The sequence below is a fragment of the Notolepis coatsorum genome, assembly GCF_963971535.1.
Source record: "Notolepis coatsorum genome assembly, chromosome: 20".
Classification (NCBI taxonomy): Eukaryota; Metazoa; Chordata; class Actinopteri; order Aulopiformes; family Paralepididae; genus Notolepis; species Notolepis coatsorum.
Window position 1 is genome coordinate 12836890 of NC_140184.1, and position 17974 is coordinate 12854863.

At 45.4% G+C, this 17974-nt stretch overlaps 1 protein-coding gene across 1 annotated transcript in view; it reads left to right on the forward strand.

Annotated features, from left to right (window-relative positions):
- Nucleotides 1-17974, forward strand: part of otog (otogelin) — a gene marked incomplete at both ends in the record, with an annotated part of 175701 nt that overhangs the window by 15617 nt on the left and 142110 nt on the right. The window contains 6 exons of the mRNA XM_084337666.1: nucleotides 273-394; nucleotides 1355-1563; nucleotides 3842-3972; nucleotides 8383-8489; nucleotides 10338-10447; nucleotides 12163-12288. Coding sequence (XP_084193792.1) covers nucleotides 273-394; nucleotides 1355-1563; nucleotides 3842-3972; nucleotides 8383-8489; nucleotides 10338-10447; nucleotides 12163-12288 — 805 coding nt within the window. The remainder of the gene's footprint in view (nucleotides 1-272; nucleotides 395-1354; nucleotides 1564-3841; nucleotides 3973-8382; nucleotides 8490-10337; nucleotides 10448-12162; nucleotides 12289-17974) is intronic.

The following is a 17974-nucleotide window of genomic DNA, read 5'->3' on the forward strand; positions in this document are numbered from 1 at the left end:
CCAAAAAGCCACAAGCCGAGACTCTGTTCCCTCTGATGGGCGGGAGATGAGGTCACACCACGGGAGATGAAGGATAGGCAGCACTTGAGATCACAATGTATTGTCACCGTTTGCTTTTGACATATTTATCTCCTCATCGGCCGTAATCGACAATAGGTGTTGTTCAGTACTTTTTGCCGTTATACCTTAGATCTGATTTCTTTGCTATTGTAGACTAGGAAATTAATATGCCAATATCTTTACACTGTGTTTGAAGTTGTTATACCTTGCAGGTTCACAATGACCCAGGTTGCCAGTCGTCCCCCTACACCTGCACTCGCTCAGTCAGTCTCTTCCTTCCATGGGAGGGGGAGATTAGGTTGCATAGTGCCAACGTTACCTTCAAAGGCCAAAGGTAATGTGTACACTGCAATCCATCAACTTATTTTATGCTTTTTCTGCTTCTGCAAATCGACAGTGAAGTTGGTGCAATGTAATTATTCCACTTAAAATCTGCCACAAGAAATGATTTAGCTTCGCATACTGTAGCAAATTCCCTTACAGAGATACTGTGATATTTTATTGTTCTTCAACCATCACCTTTATTGTGGAGAAACATTCCTGCGTTTGTCCCTCAGGTTCCCTAAAATGCAATGCTAGCATTGTTGTGCCCCATGGTTTCAATGAGGAATGCTAACAAATGCTAACACTCCATTTTAGGGAGTCTGAGTGGTACATGTGGAAAATCTTCTTAAAGGGGCACTTCGCCAAGCTGTAATGAGCTGTAATTAACACAAAGATTCAATGTCCCCGATGGCATCACTGGTGGCCATATTCAAACTATTATACTCTTAACCCTTTCACTACCACACTACAGAACGTTAACCCTTTCACCACCACACTACATACCCTTTGGTAGTGTGGCAGTGAAAGGGTTAAGGGATGCGTGTGAGAGATCATGTGCAAAATAAATCAGCATTGTTTTCTTTGGTGAACTGCCCCTTTTAACAATATAAGTGACGGGGTAAAGAAAATGACTAGAATCCTAAATGTTAAAGTATCGCTTTAACCCTTTCACTACCACACTACAGAAGGCTAACCCTTTCACTGCCACACTACAAATGGTTAACCGTCTGTAGTGTGGTTGTGAAAGGGTTAACCCTTTGTTGTTGTGTGGCAGTGAAAGGGTTAACCTTCTGTATTGTCGCAGTGAAAGGGTTAACCTGTTGGTAGTGTGGTAGTGAAAGGGTTAACTTTCTGTATTGTCACAGTGAAAGGGCTAACCTTTTGGTAGTGTGGTGGTGAATGGGTTAAAGACATACATATCAGGTATATATGGCAGTTTCTCACCAGCAGTGTCTCTCTTTACGCCCAGCCTGCCGCTGCCCCATCAGATCCACGACGTTGAGCTGGAGCGCATCTCCCACTACGTCCTGGTGACCCGGCCGCAGGGCTTCACGCTGGTCTGGGACGGACACAGCGGCTCCGTCTACATCAAACTCAGCCCGGAGTTCGTCGGCAGAACCTGTGGCCTGTGCGGCAACTTCAACGCCGACGTGCAGGATGACCTCACGACCAGCTATGGTACGGACAACTTAGAGACGCCTAATTATAGACGTCAAACGCCGGAAGAACCGGGTCACCGTTCAGGGGTTGTTTGGGTCGACACCGATTTCAGTCCATCGTCACGCAAATCATGTACATGGTAATGTGGTGTTGGGTCGATCGCTGGTAAGAAATAGTGTCATCTTTTATTTTTATTTAACCCTTAGGAGTCACGCTGGAGCTTTGAACCCGTCGGCGGACAACAAAAGAAATTCGAATCCCTCTTAAATACTCAAAAAGGACATATTTTCAGAAATCGATAAAAATAGAAAAATTGCCATTTCTAGTGCTTTGACATGTAAGGTATAAGTCCCCCAACTTGCTAAACCTAATACGACTTGTAAATACATTTAATTCTTGCTAGATGGTATGCTTGTAATAATCTCCATTTGCGATAAAAACTACATCTCGCGTCACATCCATGGACGCGCGCACACACCAAGGTGTTAAACACCAAGGTGTTAATCACTGAGTGATCTAATATGCATATTCTTCAGCGCGAGAGGGGGGGTTGTGTTTCTCACTGTCTGTCGTTGATAATATAATCTGGTCCTGCAGTTCATTCAAGCGCGCATCACGGTTATTATTATTATTATCATTCTCTCAATACACGGGACCCGACATTTAAAAGTAGTCTTATGCTTTTCATCCTCGCCCGTGTATATACCCACGTCGCGCTAAAACAACATAAACTACTGTATGGCAGACAGAGTGCGTGTGTGTACGAGTTATGAGTTATCTCGCAGTTCATTCAAGCGCGCATCACGGTGATGACAGCTCTCTCTACAGTAGAACGGTGCGCTTTGATTGATTGATTGATTGATTGAAAACTTGGTTGCTAGGTTACTAGTAGACGCACTTAGATAGAGATACGAATGATGAAACATAAGTTCTACTAAAGTGAAATATTCCTTTAATTTAATTTAATTTCAAACATTTATTTAAACTTGAAAGGCAACTGAGTTTTCCCTAATGTACAGTTACGTCGAGTGTACATACAGAGTTAAGCAAGAAAAAGGCATATAAAATCACACAGCATATAAAATCACAACAATAAGACAAGTAAGGATAACAATCAATTAAAACTAGAGGTGGGCATAGATTAATTTTTTTAATCTAGATTAATCTATCTGCAATCCTGGATTTAATCTAGATTAATCTAGATTAAAATGGCTAAAAAAAAAAAAAAAACTGCCGAAGGCATTCAAAATATGTGTGTTCTACCCAAATAATGACCAGAAGTAAGTCCTTACTTTTTCTTTCCTCCTTATGTTTCTCAGGCCAGGTGGCCCATTACACCATGAGCCCATCTCCCGTTTCCAAAATGCATTACAGACTGTTTGAAAAAGCTGTTTTGCTATGATAATTGGTAATGAAATATCAAAATAATGTTCAATAAGATGTACTTGTGTTTAATAAGTTGTTTTATTCAGAAGTTAACACAAATAAATAATATTACCAGTACAGTACAGTATCTAGCACTCTCAGGAGCAAAACAGAAAGAATCATTTCAAACTTGAACTATGTGACATGGCTTGAATCAACTGCTCCAGTGGAGTTGCTCAGTGGCCAATGGTGTCAACTGTGGTTGTACTGGGCAGCTCCCAGGTGTGAATGGAACTGTGTGAATGTGAAGCAGGGCGTTCCTGAAAAAGAGCATCTGTGCTCAGCGAACCTACCCTGGGTAAATAAAGGTAAAAAAAAAAAAAATGTAAAAAAAAAAATATATATATATATATATATTTTTTTTAGATTAATGCGTTAATTATATTATCGCGCGATACTAGTATAGCGTTAACGCAGCACGTTAACGCCGTTAACGGCCCAGCTCTAATTAAAACACTTACAACTTGATTGGCAAAGGTTGGAGATCAAGGTTTTAAACTCTGCAACAGGGGGGAGAATCTCAAGCTTTAAGGACTGTTGGAGTTCATTCCATGAGTTAGAGGGGCATCATAGCAAAATGCATATTTACCCTGTTCAGAGCAACTCAGCGGACCTTAACCCTTTCACTACCACACTACAGAAGGTTAACCTTTCACTACCACAGTAGTATGGTAGTGAAAGGGTTAACCTTCTGTAGTGTGGTAGTGAAAGGGTTAACCCTTTGGTAGTGTGGCAGTGAAAGGGGTAAGGACCAGCCAGTCACCAGAACGGGTTCCATAGGTACCAAAGGTCCAGTCCAATAATGATGTAGTCACTGTGCTTCTATGGTCCCTATTCTAATGTGGTGAATGCCGCCCCTGTCCCTCCCCAGGAGTGCTGACTCAGGACCTGGCCATGTTTGGGAACAGCTGGCTGGAGGAGGAGCCTCACCACAGCAGGTGTCCCACAGTGCCTGCTCTGTTCCCCTCGCCCTGCGACGCACGAGACGCACATATCCTCCCGGTAAGGAACTCATTCAGCTGTCATACAGCCGCAGGGGTGTAAAAAGTACCCAGAAATTGTAGTGGGCAAGGCACTCGCCACCAATGCAGGAGACGCTGGGTTCGAGCCCAGCTCTCCGCATTTGCTATCAGCTTGGCTGGTCGTTCATACTAATACAATTGGCAGTATTAGGGGGTGGGAAGCTGATGGGTCAAGTCAAGTCAAGTCAGTTTTATTTATATAGCACATTTCCAGGCAGCGGCAGCTGACACCAAAGTGCTTCACAAGCAAGTTGATAAAAACAAAATAATGTGTGCAAGGTATAAGATTAAAAACATAGCAAAGCAATGAAAGCAACAAAAACAAAACAATATGGTGCAAGATATAAGATTAAAAACATAATAAAGCAATGAAAGCTATAAAAACTGGTAGGACACAGTAAAACAAAGAGGATAGAAGGACCAGGGGTCTAGTGGTGCAAGAGCTCGGACAGATAGGAGGGAGCCGTGCCATTTAATGATTTAAAAACATTTAGGGCTAATTTAATATCGATCCTAAAGCTAACAGGCAGCCAGTGGAGCGAGGCCAAAACTGGGCTGATGTGTTTGTGTTTTCTTGTTTTGGTGAGGAGGCGCGCGGCTGCGTTCTGCACCAGTTGCAGGCGGCGGAGGAGGGATTTGTCGATGCCCGTGTACAGAGCATTGCAGTAGTCGAGGCGAGTGGTGACAAAGGCATGTATCACCATCTCTAGGTTACTCTGGGAGAGGTATGCCTTTGTCTTCGCCAGGAGTCTAAGGTGGTAGAAGCTGTTTTTAACTACGGCGCTGACCTGTTTGTCGAATTTAAAATTGCTGTCGAAGATGACCCCGAGGTTCCTGACAGAGGTGGAGAGGTTTGGACCCAGGGGACCAAGTGCGTCAATGAGGGGGGCCGGGGGGGGGGGGGGCACTATTAAAAACAATGACCTCGGTTTTCCCTTCGTTCAATGTCAGGGAGTTTTTGGACATCCAGCACTTGATTTCTGCCAGGCAGTCAAGCAGTGGTTCTATTGACGTCTTCCCTTGGGTGGGCTTTAAGGGGAGGTAAACCTGCACGTCATCGGCGAAGCAATGGAATGAGATATTGTGTTTTGCCAAGATCTGGCCTAAGGGGAGTATATATAGGAGGAAGAGAGTGATATTCAAGCCTTGGGGCACCCCGCAGGTGAGGGGGGCCGCAGAGGAAGTGAGGTCACCGAGTTGGACAGAGAAGGTCCTATTACTCAGGTAGGACCAGAACCAGTCTAAGACGGGGCCCCTAAGGCCTACGTAATGCTCGAGGCGAGCTAAAAGGATGTGGTGATCTACCGTATCAAAGGCGGCTGAGAGGTCAAGGAGTAGTACTAGGGATGAGTTTCCTGCATCAGCAGCTGAAATCAGGTCATTTAAGACACGGAGGAGGGCCGTTTCAGTGCTGTGTCGTGGTTTAAAGCCAGATTGGAATTTATCATGGATGTTGTTGTGTTCAAGGAATGATTGTAGCTGTATGTAGACTATGCGCTCCAGGATTTTTGATAAAAATGGTAGTTGTGAGATGGGTCTAAAATTGGCGAAGACAGAGGGATCGAGGTTGGGCTTCTTTATCTGGGGCTGGACCACAGCATGCTTGAAGGCAGCCGGGACACATCCAGTGCTGAGGCAGACGTTTAGTAGGGGTAATAATGTGAGGAGGACAGGGTCAGGTACTTCCTTTAGGATGCGCGAGGGGAGTGCGTCTGAGGGGCAATTTGTTGGTCGCAGGTGTTTAATGGCATCGGAAAGGGAGGAGAGGGAGACCGGGGCAAACTGGTCAAAAACAGCAGGCAGTGGGTGGGGGGGGGGGGGGGTGGGGGGGGCAAGGGGGAGAGAGATCTAAGGGCAGAGACTTTGCTGATGAAGAAGTGTTGGAAGCCTTCACATAGAGCTAATGAAGGTACGACAGAGGGGGTGGCACAGGGGTTGGTGAGGGAGTTTAGGACTTTGAACAGGGCCTGGGGTTTGTTTGAATTTGCTATGACTAAGTTGGAAATGTAAGCTGTTTTTGCAGTTTTGACAGACGTTTGGTAGATGGACAGAGCACTGTGTACGATTTGGAGGGAGACATGCAACCTGTCCTTCCTCCACTTCCTCTCGGCACGTCTACATGCACATCTGAGAGTACGCATGGATTCATTTAGCCAGGGTGTGGGGAGGGGTTTTATGCGTTTAGTTTTAAAAGGTGCTACAATATTTAAAATATCGGTGCATGACTCATTGAACATGGAGAGATAGTCATCGATATTTGGGACACTGTTTGCATTTAGGACACAAATTGGGGAGCTGGAGAAGGCTTCAGAAAAGTGGGCAGCAGTGTCAGAGGTAAACGTGCAGGATTTTTTTGTAGGTACATGAGGGGAAATAGCAGAGCAGGGGATTTTAATGGAGAAAACAATAGGTGAGTGGTCAGAAAAAGCAGCAGCACATATGTCAATTATATTGACAGATAGTCCAAATGACAGAGATCAAGTGTGTGTCCTTTTTCATGCGTTGGTGCTGTGACAGATTGGGTGAGGTTTAGAGAGTCAATGAGATTCGGACATTGTGGACAGCGACTCCTACAGGTCGGTTGGTGCGCCTGCGCAGCAGAATCAGGAAGCGACGGGGGCGGCGTGTCCCTCCCACGCAGACCCCCGCCGCTGAGAGATCGCGCTGTGCAGGTGAAAAGATGCGACGGCTGCTTCCTCGAGTACCGGAGGGGACACGTGATGTAAGGCTTAGTCCACATTGCAGCCGGCTTGTGGGAGGCATGGCCTAACAGCGTTCGAGACAGGGGAGGGTAGAATTGGACGATACGAAATTGGGATGGGAGAAAAATAGAAAATGGGAGAAAAAGTAGATAAAAAAAAAAATACCCAGAAATTATACTTAAGTGAAAGTATGGGTACCATCTCAAAATCGTACTCAAGTAAAAGTCAGAGTATCTGGCTAAAAACACACTTTAGTAAAAGTAAAAAAGTTTCTAATTTTAAATGTACTTAAGTACTAAAAAAGTAAAAGTTAAAACCTTTTTTTATTCCGGGGCAATGAAATGTTCCGTTTCGTCCTCTTCATCACTCGTACTATCGTTTGTGGCCATCTTCTGTAGCTTGTCACTCTGACTGTCTATTCTTCTGATAGCAGGTGTTTAATCAAAGATCCCTGCTTTCTAGTCTTGCACAAGGACCTTGTAAGGAAATGTAATTGAGTAAAAGTACAAGTATACAAACCTAATAATACTCAAGTAAAGTACAAATCCCCCAAAACAGTACTTAAGTATTGTAACGACGTACAATTACTTGAGTACTTTACACCCCTGCATACAGGACATGCAGGTCGTGTAGGATGCTCCAAGAAAAAGCTGAGTGTATTGCTGAGCAATTCTGAGTGTAGAAATGAGTAATTACCGGTATTAGTATTTGTTAATGATCCTAGTCTAGTGGGACGGTAATGTTTTTTCTCTGATAATTTATCTGGGAAAAAAAGAGCTAAACAAGTTATTTACATAGTTAAATCATATGCTGTGAAACGGGGGGTTGTATGGAACAAACAAAAAAATAACAACAGACTTCACCTTCCCAATATCTCAAAAAACGAAAACACAGATGCAAGTGCTTTTTTGATGGATGACATGACTGTGACATTTTTGTATACCAAATCATGATTTACTTCTTAAAATGGGTGAACTATCCCTTTAATGATTCACAATACATACTTACTTTTATTTATCTATTGCTAAAAATAAACGACTAAATAGAATAAAATAATAATAACAATAAAGAAAATATATATAATCAAATCAAATACATGCCCTGAAGAAGGCCGATAGATAGGCCGAAACATGTTGGTGTTTTTTTATTGTTCTAATAATATGAACTAACCGACTTATTTAATTTTTTTGAATTATCTTTTATCCCCTTTCTTTTTCCGTTTGTCTCCCATCCCAATGTTAGTCATTATGCCAATTCCCAATCCCCTTCCTGGTCGTTGCGCACTCTACCCCCTACCGTTGGTCTGGGAGGGCGGAGACTATTATTGTGTAGCCAGCCCACCCCTTCTTTTCACCTGGCAGCGCGGACTCTCACTGGGAGAGTGTAACATGTGGAAGGAGCACACTACCTCTCCCAGATCCTTCCCTTGCTGTGCAGGCACCCCGAATGAACTGTAGGAGTCGCTGTTTACAACGACCAGGACCCACCCACGCCGGCTTCCCACCCGCTAACACTGCCAATTGTGTTAGTATGGACGGTCGGCCAAGCCGGAGGCACCACAGCCGGATTCAATCCCACTGGCTCTGTGGTGGTAGACAGAACTAACCGACTTATTAAAGCTTTTTTATATATTATGAAGAGTGCCTGGAACTGTTTTTACAAATAATCTTTTATTTCCTTTGTCACAGAAAGTACAGGAGGTGTGTGCGATGCTTCTGGAGGAGCCCTTCGACGCCTGCCACGAGTTCGTCAGCCCTCTGTCCTACATGGCCAGCTGCTCCAACGACCTCTGTCTGTAAGAGAAGTACTGGAACCACAAACAAACAAAAACATGAATGTGAACAGAACAACAGATGAGAACCCTTTCACTACCCCACTACAGAAGGTTAATCCTTTCACTACCACACTACAGACGGTTGACCCGTTGCCGTGTGGCAGTGAAAGGTGATAGAATAGCCCTGTTTTTCAATGTGTACATAATGTAAATATCTGCAGATGACAGCATCTACTCTTAGATCTGAGATGAGGAGGACAACAGCCAGTGATGTGTGTTCGCACGGTAGACAGTGGGAGCACAGGCAGGGGATTTGGGCTGTGCTCCAAGGTCGGCAAGTTATTAACATCAACAACTGATAGCCACTGGTGGGGGAGGTTTGGTCAGAGAGAGAGAGAGCTATGGGGAGATAGAGAGGGGACATTAGTGTGTCAAAGGTGACCAGAGTGCCTGTTGCCATGGTATCGCGTCACTTAGTAACGAGAAAAGGGGCGGGGCTATGGGGAAAGACGTTATTAGCTGTGAGTTTCTTCCGGTGTAGGTTAGAATAGGACACAAGGCTGAGACAAGCAGACGCATTGACAGGGAGACAGCAGAAATCCCCCCCACCCTCCTCAGCTGGAGGATGGGGGAGGAGAACACCACGAGGAGCTAGCCTCGGCTACCAGGAAAGGTTTGGGCTAACAGCTAGGCCGCAACAACCACCGAGCGGGTAACAGGAGAGATCATTAGAATAATGAATTTAGTTTCTTCAAAGACTTTTCAAGGACCTTTCAGAACTGTGTTTCCACCTTGTACAGAGTATGTTTATGAGAATAAACTTCAACACCAGGAGAGGTATCCTGCTTCCAGTGTCTAGTTTTTTCCTTTTTGAGACAAATGTATCCACGGGGTAACAGAGAGGGTATCAGTCAGTACAATAAGAAAGAAATAAACACAACGAAGAAAACTTCACGGAGCCACAGGTGACGAGGTGATACTGGCTGATTATCGAGGAATCCAACAAAGGGTTAACCTTCTGTATTGTCACAGTGAAAGGGTTAACCCTTTGGTAGTGTGGTCGTGAACGGGTTAACCCTTTGGTAGTGTGGTAGTGAAAGGGTTAAGCTCCACCGGAGACTGCTTTTCCACTTGCTCCAAACCACAGATAAATGCATGTCCTTGAGCATAGATACGATTATTACATTATATTCATATATTATTTTAAATATTTTATCATTATTATTATAATTTTTTTTTTATAATTATTATTTTCATTTTATTATTTTTATTATTATCATTTTTGACCACAATAGAAAAAGGTCAATGGCTATGGTTCCTTTTCACTTAGTTTAACCCTTTCACTACCACACTACAGAAGGCTAACCTTTCACTACCACAGTACAACCGTCTGTAGTGTGGTAGTGAAAGGTTAGCCTTCTGTAGTGTGGTAGTGAAAGTGTTAACCCTTTGTAGTGCAGTAGTGATAGAGATAGTAATAGAGTTTACAACATGATTAATCAAGAGAAGAAACCAAAATGATCTCTTAATTTAATCTGTACGAATTATTGTAAACACCTGTAGAAACGGCCTCTTCTACAACACACTGCTCTCCAAGTCCTGGGAAACTAATCGTAGAGCCACCTCTCACCCACTTCTCTACACCGGAGATATACCACCGTATGAGTGGAAACTTCTCATATTGTGTTGCCGGATGACTAGACACAAAAGTGACTGAGTTCATACCATTTAAAGTCACAACGTGAGGGTTTTAAGTTTATTCTTTGTTGATGCATAGTCTTGCGTAACTGCTAGTCATGAGCCCCCGGCCACCCTGGAGCACGCCTCCCCCCGGCCCGGATAAAAGAGACTGTTTCTTCTCCCCTGAAGGTCGGGTCCCAACGGTGATGTGGTATGCCAGGTGTTCACAGAGTATGCCCGCGCCTGCGCCCACGCTGACCACCCGCTGCACGGCTGGAGGGAGCGCATACCGCAGTGTGGTACGTTCTCCCGCGTTCCGTCACGCGTAGAAAGCTGTCATTAAGGTGGATGTGAATAATCAATAGGGATGTCCGATATTATCGGCCAACTGATATTATCGGCCGATATCGGCAGTAAAATGTGATATCGGAAAATATCGGTATCGGTTTAAAAAAACAAAAAAACAATAACAATATTTGTTATATATATATCCAGTGAAATTATTAGTTACCTGAATTTATTCAGTTTTTCGGACGGGGAAACCCTGCATATATCGGTATCGGTTGATATCGGTTGATATCGTTATCGGAAATTAAGAGTTGGACAATATCGGAATATCGGTATCGGTAAAAAAGCCAATATCGAGCATCCCTAATAATCAATGCCGTTCCCTCCCTCCCTCCCTCCCTCCCTCAACGGCAACTGTCACTGTGCCCTCGAGCAAAGACACTTTTAGCCGTATCTGAAAGCTCATACTACCCTATGAACAACAATTGAAGTACCTATGAAGTACAATATAGTTCTCAATATGTACCCTGGGTAAATAGAGAAATCACATGGGCGACAGTGGCTCAGGAGGTAGAGCGGTCGTCTGGTAATCAGAAGGTTCCCGGTTCGATTCCGGCTCCTCCCGGGCAGCGCGTCGAAGTGTCCTTGAGCAAGATACTTAACCCCCTAACTGCTCCCGATGAGCAGGTTGGCACCTTGCGTGGTCGCCTCCGCCGTCAGTGTGTGAATGTCTGAGTGAATGGGTGCATGTGAGGCATAAGTTGTAAAGCGCTTTGGATAAAAACGGTTATAGGTGTATAAATGCAGTCCATTTACCATCCATCACATGCAAGTCATTCCATTCAGTTAATTACACAAGTTTCAAGTTTCTTTAAGTTTCAAGTTTCTTTAAACCAATAATATAAAGTGTAAAGTGTGTTTAGGTGTTCTAAAGTGTGTAAAGTGGGTGCTGCAGTGAGTTGCCCGTTTAAAGTGAGTGTGTGCGTGTGGATGTGTGTGCTGTGTGCATTTGATGGTTGCTGCATAGTGTTTATTGTTCGTTTAGCAGCCTGATGGCCTGGGGATAGAAGCTCCTTCTGAGTCTTTCTGTGCTCGCCTTAAGACTCCGGTATCGCTTGCCTGACCGCAGCAGTTCAAAGAGGCAGTTGTTCAGGTGGCTGGAGTCCTTGATGATTCTCTTAGCCTTCCCCCTGCACCGCTTGTTGTAAATGTTCTGGAGGGTGGGAAGCCCCCCTCCAATTGTGCGTTCGGCTGAACGTGTCACTCTTTGTAGTCTGCTACGGTCTTGTGCAGTGCTATTCCCACTGTTGTAAGAGTAAATATTAAAGCTGTTTGGAATGTCATTTGATTGTCCTTTAGTTTCCCTGGCCATCATCGTGAACTTGATGTCTCTGCAACACTAACCCATCCATCCACATGCACACACTCACTTTAAACATCCACCTCATCATTCACTTTAGACACTTTAAACACTACACCATATTTGATCCATTTATTACTAAAATATTTTTCACTACATCTCTACCTCATTTGTGCATTTTGTACATTAGTTTTGTATATTGTATATTTTGTAGTGTTTGGTCTTTATTATTTTTACTTGTTTTACTGTATGTTGCACAGTCTTAAGGGGGGGATCATACAGAACCAAGCATTTCACTGTAATGTACCTTATATGTGACCAAAAAAAATACTTGAACTTGAAACTGTACATTATTGGTATCGCCAGCGAAACAGTGTCCACCTGATCTCCAGTACAAGGAGTGCATCACCTGCTGCCCCGCCACCTGTAACGTGGATCGCATGTGCATCGACAACAAGCTGCCATGTCTGGACGGATGCTACTGCCCGGATGGTGAGTCTTCTGCTCTTAGATTCTACTGTGGTTCTTCAAGTTGTCCATCCTCTGAATTCTTGAGGCCTCATCTCTACTAGTTTAAGTTAAGTCTACTGTCTTTTTTGCAGGATGAAACTATATTCCAATATTACATATCTTTTTTCACTATTCAGAATTCAGAGACCACATTTAACACAAACAACGACACGACAAATAAAGACAAACAAGAGGGGGGGGGGGGGGGGGGAGACAGCAATTATCTCAGATATCAGAACCCGAAAGGTCTTTATTGTCAAGTAAGTTACAAGGAATTTGTCTTGGTCGTTTGGTGCAACATTAATGTATAATAAAATAAAATGGAATATATACTACTAACTAAATGATAATAAATAAAAGTACAATAGAATATAAAATAGGACAGGGCCGTACAATCGTGCAGGATGTAGTAGAGTATATACACTAAATTAGAATAGAAATACAGTGGAATAGAATGTAGCAGGGCTGTGCAATTGTGCAGTATTGTGCAAAAAGTATGAACATTGTCTGAACATTGTCTCTCACAGACACAATCAGTTACCACTTACATATTAATTATACCACACCATGGTTTCGCCAGGAGTCCCAGTGGCCGTCCAGGCCCTTGTCGGAGTCGTTTAGTAGGCAGTCTTAGAAGGGGCACATGCCCCTTCCATGTTCAGAAAGTGGTATTCCTGCAGCCAATAACCCCTAGAGAAGCTAACTTGTTTACAGGTATGATCCTCCAGGTTAAAACAATTAATCTTTTGGTAGCTTAGAAACCCAATGTGAGGAACAGTGACTTCCACACTATTGTCTGGCTTTTAATCCAACAGACAATAGATATAGGACATACAGGGAAGTTGACACCATAAATGTTGACATTAGGGACATTACTTCTAACAGCTGGGCACTCCCAAAGCGGTAAACCATAAATGCTGGTGTTCATTTTCCATCTTGGATACTATAATAGGTGTGATTTAGTCTATTGTATAATCCTAAATCTCACACATTAAGATAAGGTCAAAGCTGACCTCAAAATTGTACTCCACTGAGAACATGTTGTTAAGGTCATGCTCCCAAGCCAGCTAGACAGAATAATATGCATTAGGGGCAGCCCTGAACATTAAACTATACATATTTGAGGCCTGGTCCCACTCAGAGTATAACCTATTGCTAGGTTTTAGTGAGTCGTTCAACATCTTTATTGGGGAAAGTCTGGGGGTGTTGTTGCATATGTGGATTTTAAGGTGTTTTTTGTTCTGGATCTATTGTGGTGTTTCTTCTTGACTTGTAAAGCCCATGGGAGCAATTCCATGTGATTCCGGGCTCTACAAATACATTTGCTTTGATTAGGTACAGCCCCTTCATTACATATTTTTATTTCTAACAGTCAATAATTGTGCGTATTTTAAAAAGGAAGTGTCCAAAAGGCCAAACTGATTTTTAAGTTGTTGGAATGGTAAGACTTTGTCGCCAAAGATCTGTAATGCCATGCCTCTGCCAAGTTTTATCACTTAAAGTGTTAACCCTTTCACTACCACACAACAAAGTGTTAACCCTGTCACTACCACACTACAGAAGGTTAACGTGAAATAGTAGTGAAAGGATTAACCTTCTATAGTGTGGTAGTGAAAGGGTTAAAGTCTGGGTTACACCAGATAGGACCAGATGGAAGAGAAAGCCCATTTTTAAATCACTGGTGCAGCTACTTAACAATAGAGTATAAAAACCTAATAATCAGATTATCCAATTATCTGGCTTTGGACATTACCATAATGATATCAAGGACATGTTCTTATTTTGAGATATGATGGTCTGCAGCCATTCCCAGCTGCCTACATGGAGTTGGGTTTATAGGCCCAAGTCAATGGATACTTTGCATTGTATGAAAGACAACACTGAAATACATCTTGGGTCTTCTAGACCCCCTCTGTATCTGGGTATAATTAATTTTTGTATGCGATTCTGGGCTTATTTGTTATTCCAAAGGAATCGGATAAAAAGGGACTTGATGTCACTGAACCACTTTTGCGGAAATCTAACCCTTTCACTACCACACTACAGAAGGTTAACCTTTCACTACCCCACTACAAAGTGTTAACACTTTCACTACCACACTACAGAAGGTTAAGCTTTCACTACTACGCTACAGAAGGTTCTATTTCATACTGGTTTCCGCTCAGCGTCATTCTGCACTAACCTCACTTCGTGCCCAGCACTGAATAAAAAACTCCACAATGTACCTTTACATACCGACATCCATCTGGCCACACCCCTATCCGCTTACCTTCATAAGCAGGTGTGTGGTCACCTACTCGCCTCCTTCTTCACTTTCACCACAAGGAAGTGCCTTGGTATATACCCACACTTGACGAGGTTGTTTAGTCGAAGAAAGTTGATACGTGTTTACATTTCTTCTTGCTTTTTTCTTCTCTCATATATTTAAAAAGAAAAAAGCTAAGTCATAATGTTTACCTCGGAGGGTCACGCTCGCAACGTCACCCTTCATCAGCGGTTCTCCATTGCCTCCTCTGTCGTGCGTCTTGGAGCGGGGTTGAGGCCTCTTTCGTGGTCGGCAGCCACGCCCGGTAGGCGTCCGATGGATAGTTTGCCTCTCCAAGGAGCTGGTGCACCAGCGCCGTCTCCTGTGCGATGGCCTGGTTCCGGCTCTGGTTCCTCTGCCTCCGGGGAGTCGTCCGCTGTTGGGCGGCCGGCTCCTTTGGTTGCGGGGGATTTGAGACGCAAACTTTTTGCGTCAGCTCGCTCCCGTCGCAAGATGGTGGCTTGTAGACGCGAACGGCCTGGTTTTGGTGAGTTGCTGGAGCCGGATGAGGATGCGTCTGATTCTCCATGGCCGATGGAAACAGAGGACTATATGGTAGAAGCGGACGGGTTCTTGTTCGAAGCCCCGGTGGAGACATGTCCCCCGCCCGTCCAGGTAACACTGGAGGGGGGTGAGATGTCTCCTTGGGATTCCTCGTACGCAGATGTTGGGTTAGAACCTCCGACTCGGTGGCGGGATGCCCTGCTATCAGCCACATCAGAATGTGGCTCTTTAACCAGTAGTCTGCTGCATGTGAGGGACACGAGCTCGGTGGGGGAAAGTATGCAGGGGGAACTGCGTGCTTTGTTCCCCGAGCTCATGGCGGCGGCGGCAGTCGCAAACGGCGTGCCGCTGCCGCAGCCACTGCCTGTTCCTATTCCTGACGATCTCATAGGTCATCTATGGCAACGCCGTCCGGTGAGAGGGGTGGACGTTGTCTGTCCATTTTTCCCCTCAATGGAGGCCTACGTCCGTCAGGGACAGGTGGTCTCCCACATCATGGGCCTTACCCCCGCCTACGTGCAAGTCACGAGGGTGGTGGGTTTGGTAGAAGGCATGAAGGAGGGCGTGCCTCGGCTTGATAGGCCGATGGCGGCGCTCCTTTGTCCTGAGGTGGTGTGGGAGCTGTTACGGAAGCCGGTTCCCCAAGGGAAATCGGTGAGGCGGTTGGCTTTCTGGAGTGACCAGTCATTTATCTCCGCGACGCAATCTCTGGCTGCCACTTCTAACATCGCGCAGCTGGCGAGATTCATGTCCGGGATACTGAGGGGCGGTACGGAGCTGACTGATTTGCAACATGATCAGCTCACCCAGTCGGCAGGAGCCATCCTGCATCTGATCCAGTCGCAGGCCATAGCCGCTGGGAAAGTACGTGCCCTGGCCACTCTAGTCCAGCGCCACCTTTGGCTGGAGCAGGCGCGTGTGCCGGAGAAGAAGAGGACTCCACTTCTGACGGCACCCCTCTCCGATGCTGGACTTTTCGGGTCGGCACTGCAGCTGATGACCTCAACCTGCAGGGAGATGCAGGAGGAGCGTTCCGTGCTCCAGCCTCATTTCCCCCCGCCCGATGTCGCCGGTGGAGTCAGACGGCAGGCTCGTCATCGGGGTTCCGCCGCCGTAGCCGCCGCTGCTACCACCGCCACTGCTGGACCTTCGGCGCAGAAGGCCAGGAGGAGAGAGGGCGCCTCCGCCACTGCAGCCGGCCCATCTATGCCCGGAGGTGACGGTAGGGATCGTCATGACCAGCCTCCGATCGTTTACTGTCCCTCCGGGGCTCCCCGGGGTGGCAAGTCCCGAGCGGCTCGTGGCAGGCGTCGCTGAAAAGAGTTGACTTTTTCCCTCTGTGGTCCCCCCCCCTGTTCCCTTCTCGGCCCAAATATGATTTGTTTAGAAAATAAAGAGTCCCTCCCTCCTTGTTACAAACTGTGTGTTTATTCACCAAACATATGATGGGGATACGACATGTGAATCTTTCGCTAGTATGGGTTTGATAGGAGGGCTAGACGCTACATTCATGTTAGAGCTTAAGCAAGGCCTGCAGCTTACACTCGGTTGAAAAAGGTTTTTTTCTGCCTCGACCTGAATCTTCACATAAAGGTAGAGGTTAGTTGTGTGCTCTGTTGCTTAAACAGTGATATTGAGCCGCAACACTATTGTGTTGGTCTGCAGTAATGCTCGTATGAAAAAGTACCGCAGCTCATGCCGCTCTCTCTCTCTATCAGATTTTCTGTGTCTTACAACATGGATACGGGTGTCGGGTTCACACATACATAACTTGGCCTTGTTATAAACCCTGTTCACAGATGTGTCTGTGGCTAGCGTGCATTGAATTAGCTTTGCGCTGTTCATTAGCATATTGGCTACTTAAGGTATCATATGGCTGTTTGTTGTTGTCGTATGCAAGGGTTGGGCTTGCGAGGGGGTACCGGATAAACCCCTCCTTCCCTCTTCTGATTGGTCAGGGGGTTTATTGGACTCTCTTTTCATTCGGTCAGGGCCAAGCTGTTAGGCAGCTTGGCACGGGGGGGGGGGGGGGGGGGGAACTCCGCACCTATCACAGGCGGTTGAGTCCTGGGTTTCCCCCGTCATAGCAAACGTCACTAGGCACGTTTCTATTGGACGACGGCTTCCGTGAGTTTTTTTTCAGACCCGTATGTAGGGTCTGTTATTGTCAAGTTGTCGGGGCAGAGCGTAGGAACTTACTGTTCTACTACGCTCGATATACGTGTAACTTGAGTCTGTTGGTCACATGACTCAATGTTACCGTGACTTTTCAATCTATGGCTCACGTGGGAAGTCTCTCTGAGGATTCCCGTCTCCTCTCTGTGGTGAGGGTGGCGGGATGTAAGAATGTAAAAAAAAATTGCCCTCGGCCGCGTCACGTGGGATTCATGTCAGTCGGTGTTTCTTTCTTTTTAATAATAAAAAGAATGAAGAATATGAAGCACGACACACTTCTTGTCGTTCTCCCAGGCGACTTGAAGGACCAATGTCTGGTGTCTGGTTAGACTATCCATTGATGTGTTTGGGTCTCGACGCGTACATAGTGCTGGCTCGGGGTGTTTCTGATAAGAATCATGGAGGAGGCTAGTACGCCTTGGTTGCTCGTTATTAAAACAGCGTTTTTATAGGGCAACTAGGATGGGGGATTTTTTCCTCTTCCGAGCGCCTGTTACTGGGTCTCGACGGATTCTTGTTCATATCTGGGGGATGTTAACGGAATAGATCAGAACATAGGTAGAGGGGTCTCACGCCCTTGGGGTGGGCCACTGAGCGCGGTACAAATGGGACCGTCTGGGTGGCGCCCTCTTTTCATGTTTTAGATCGACACGCATACCTACCCCCTCTCCTGGAGTGGGCATG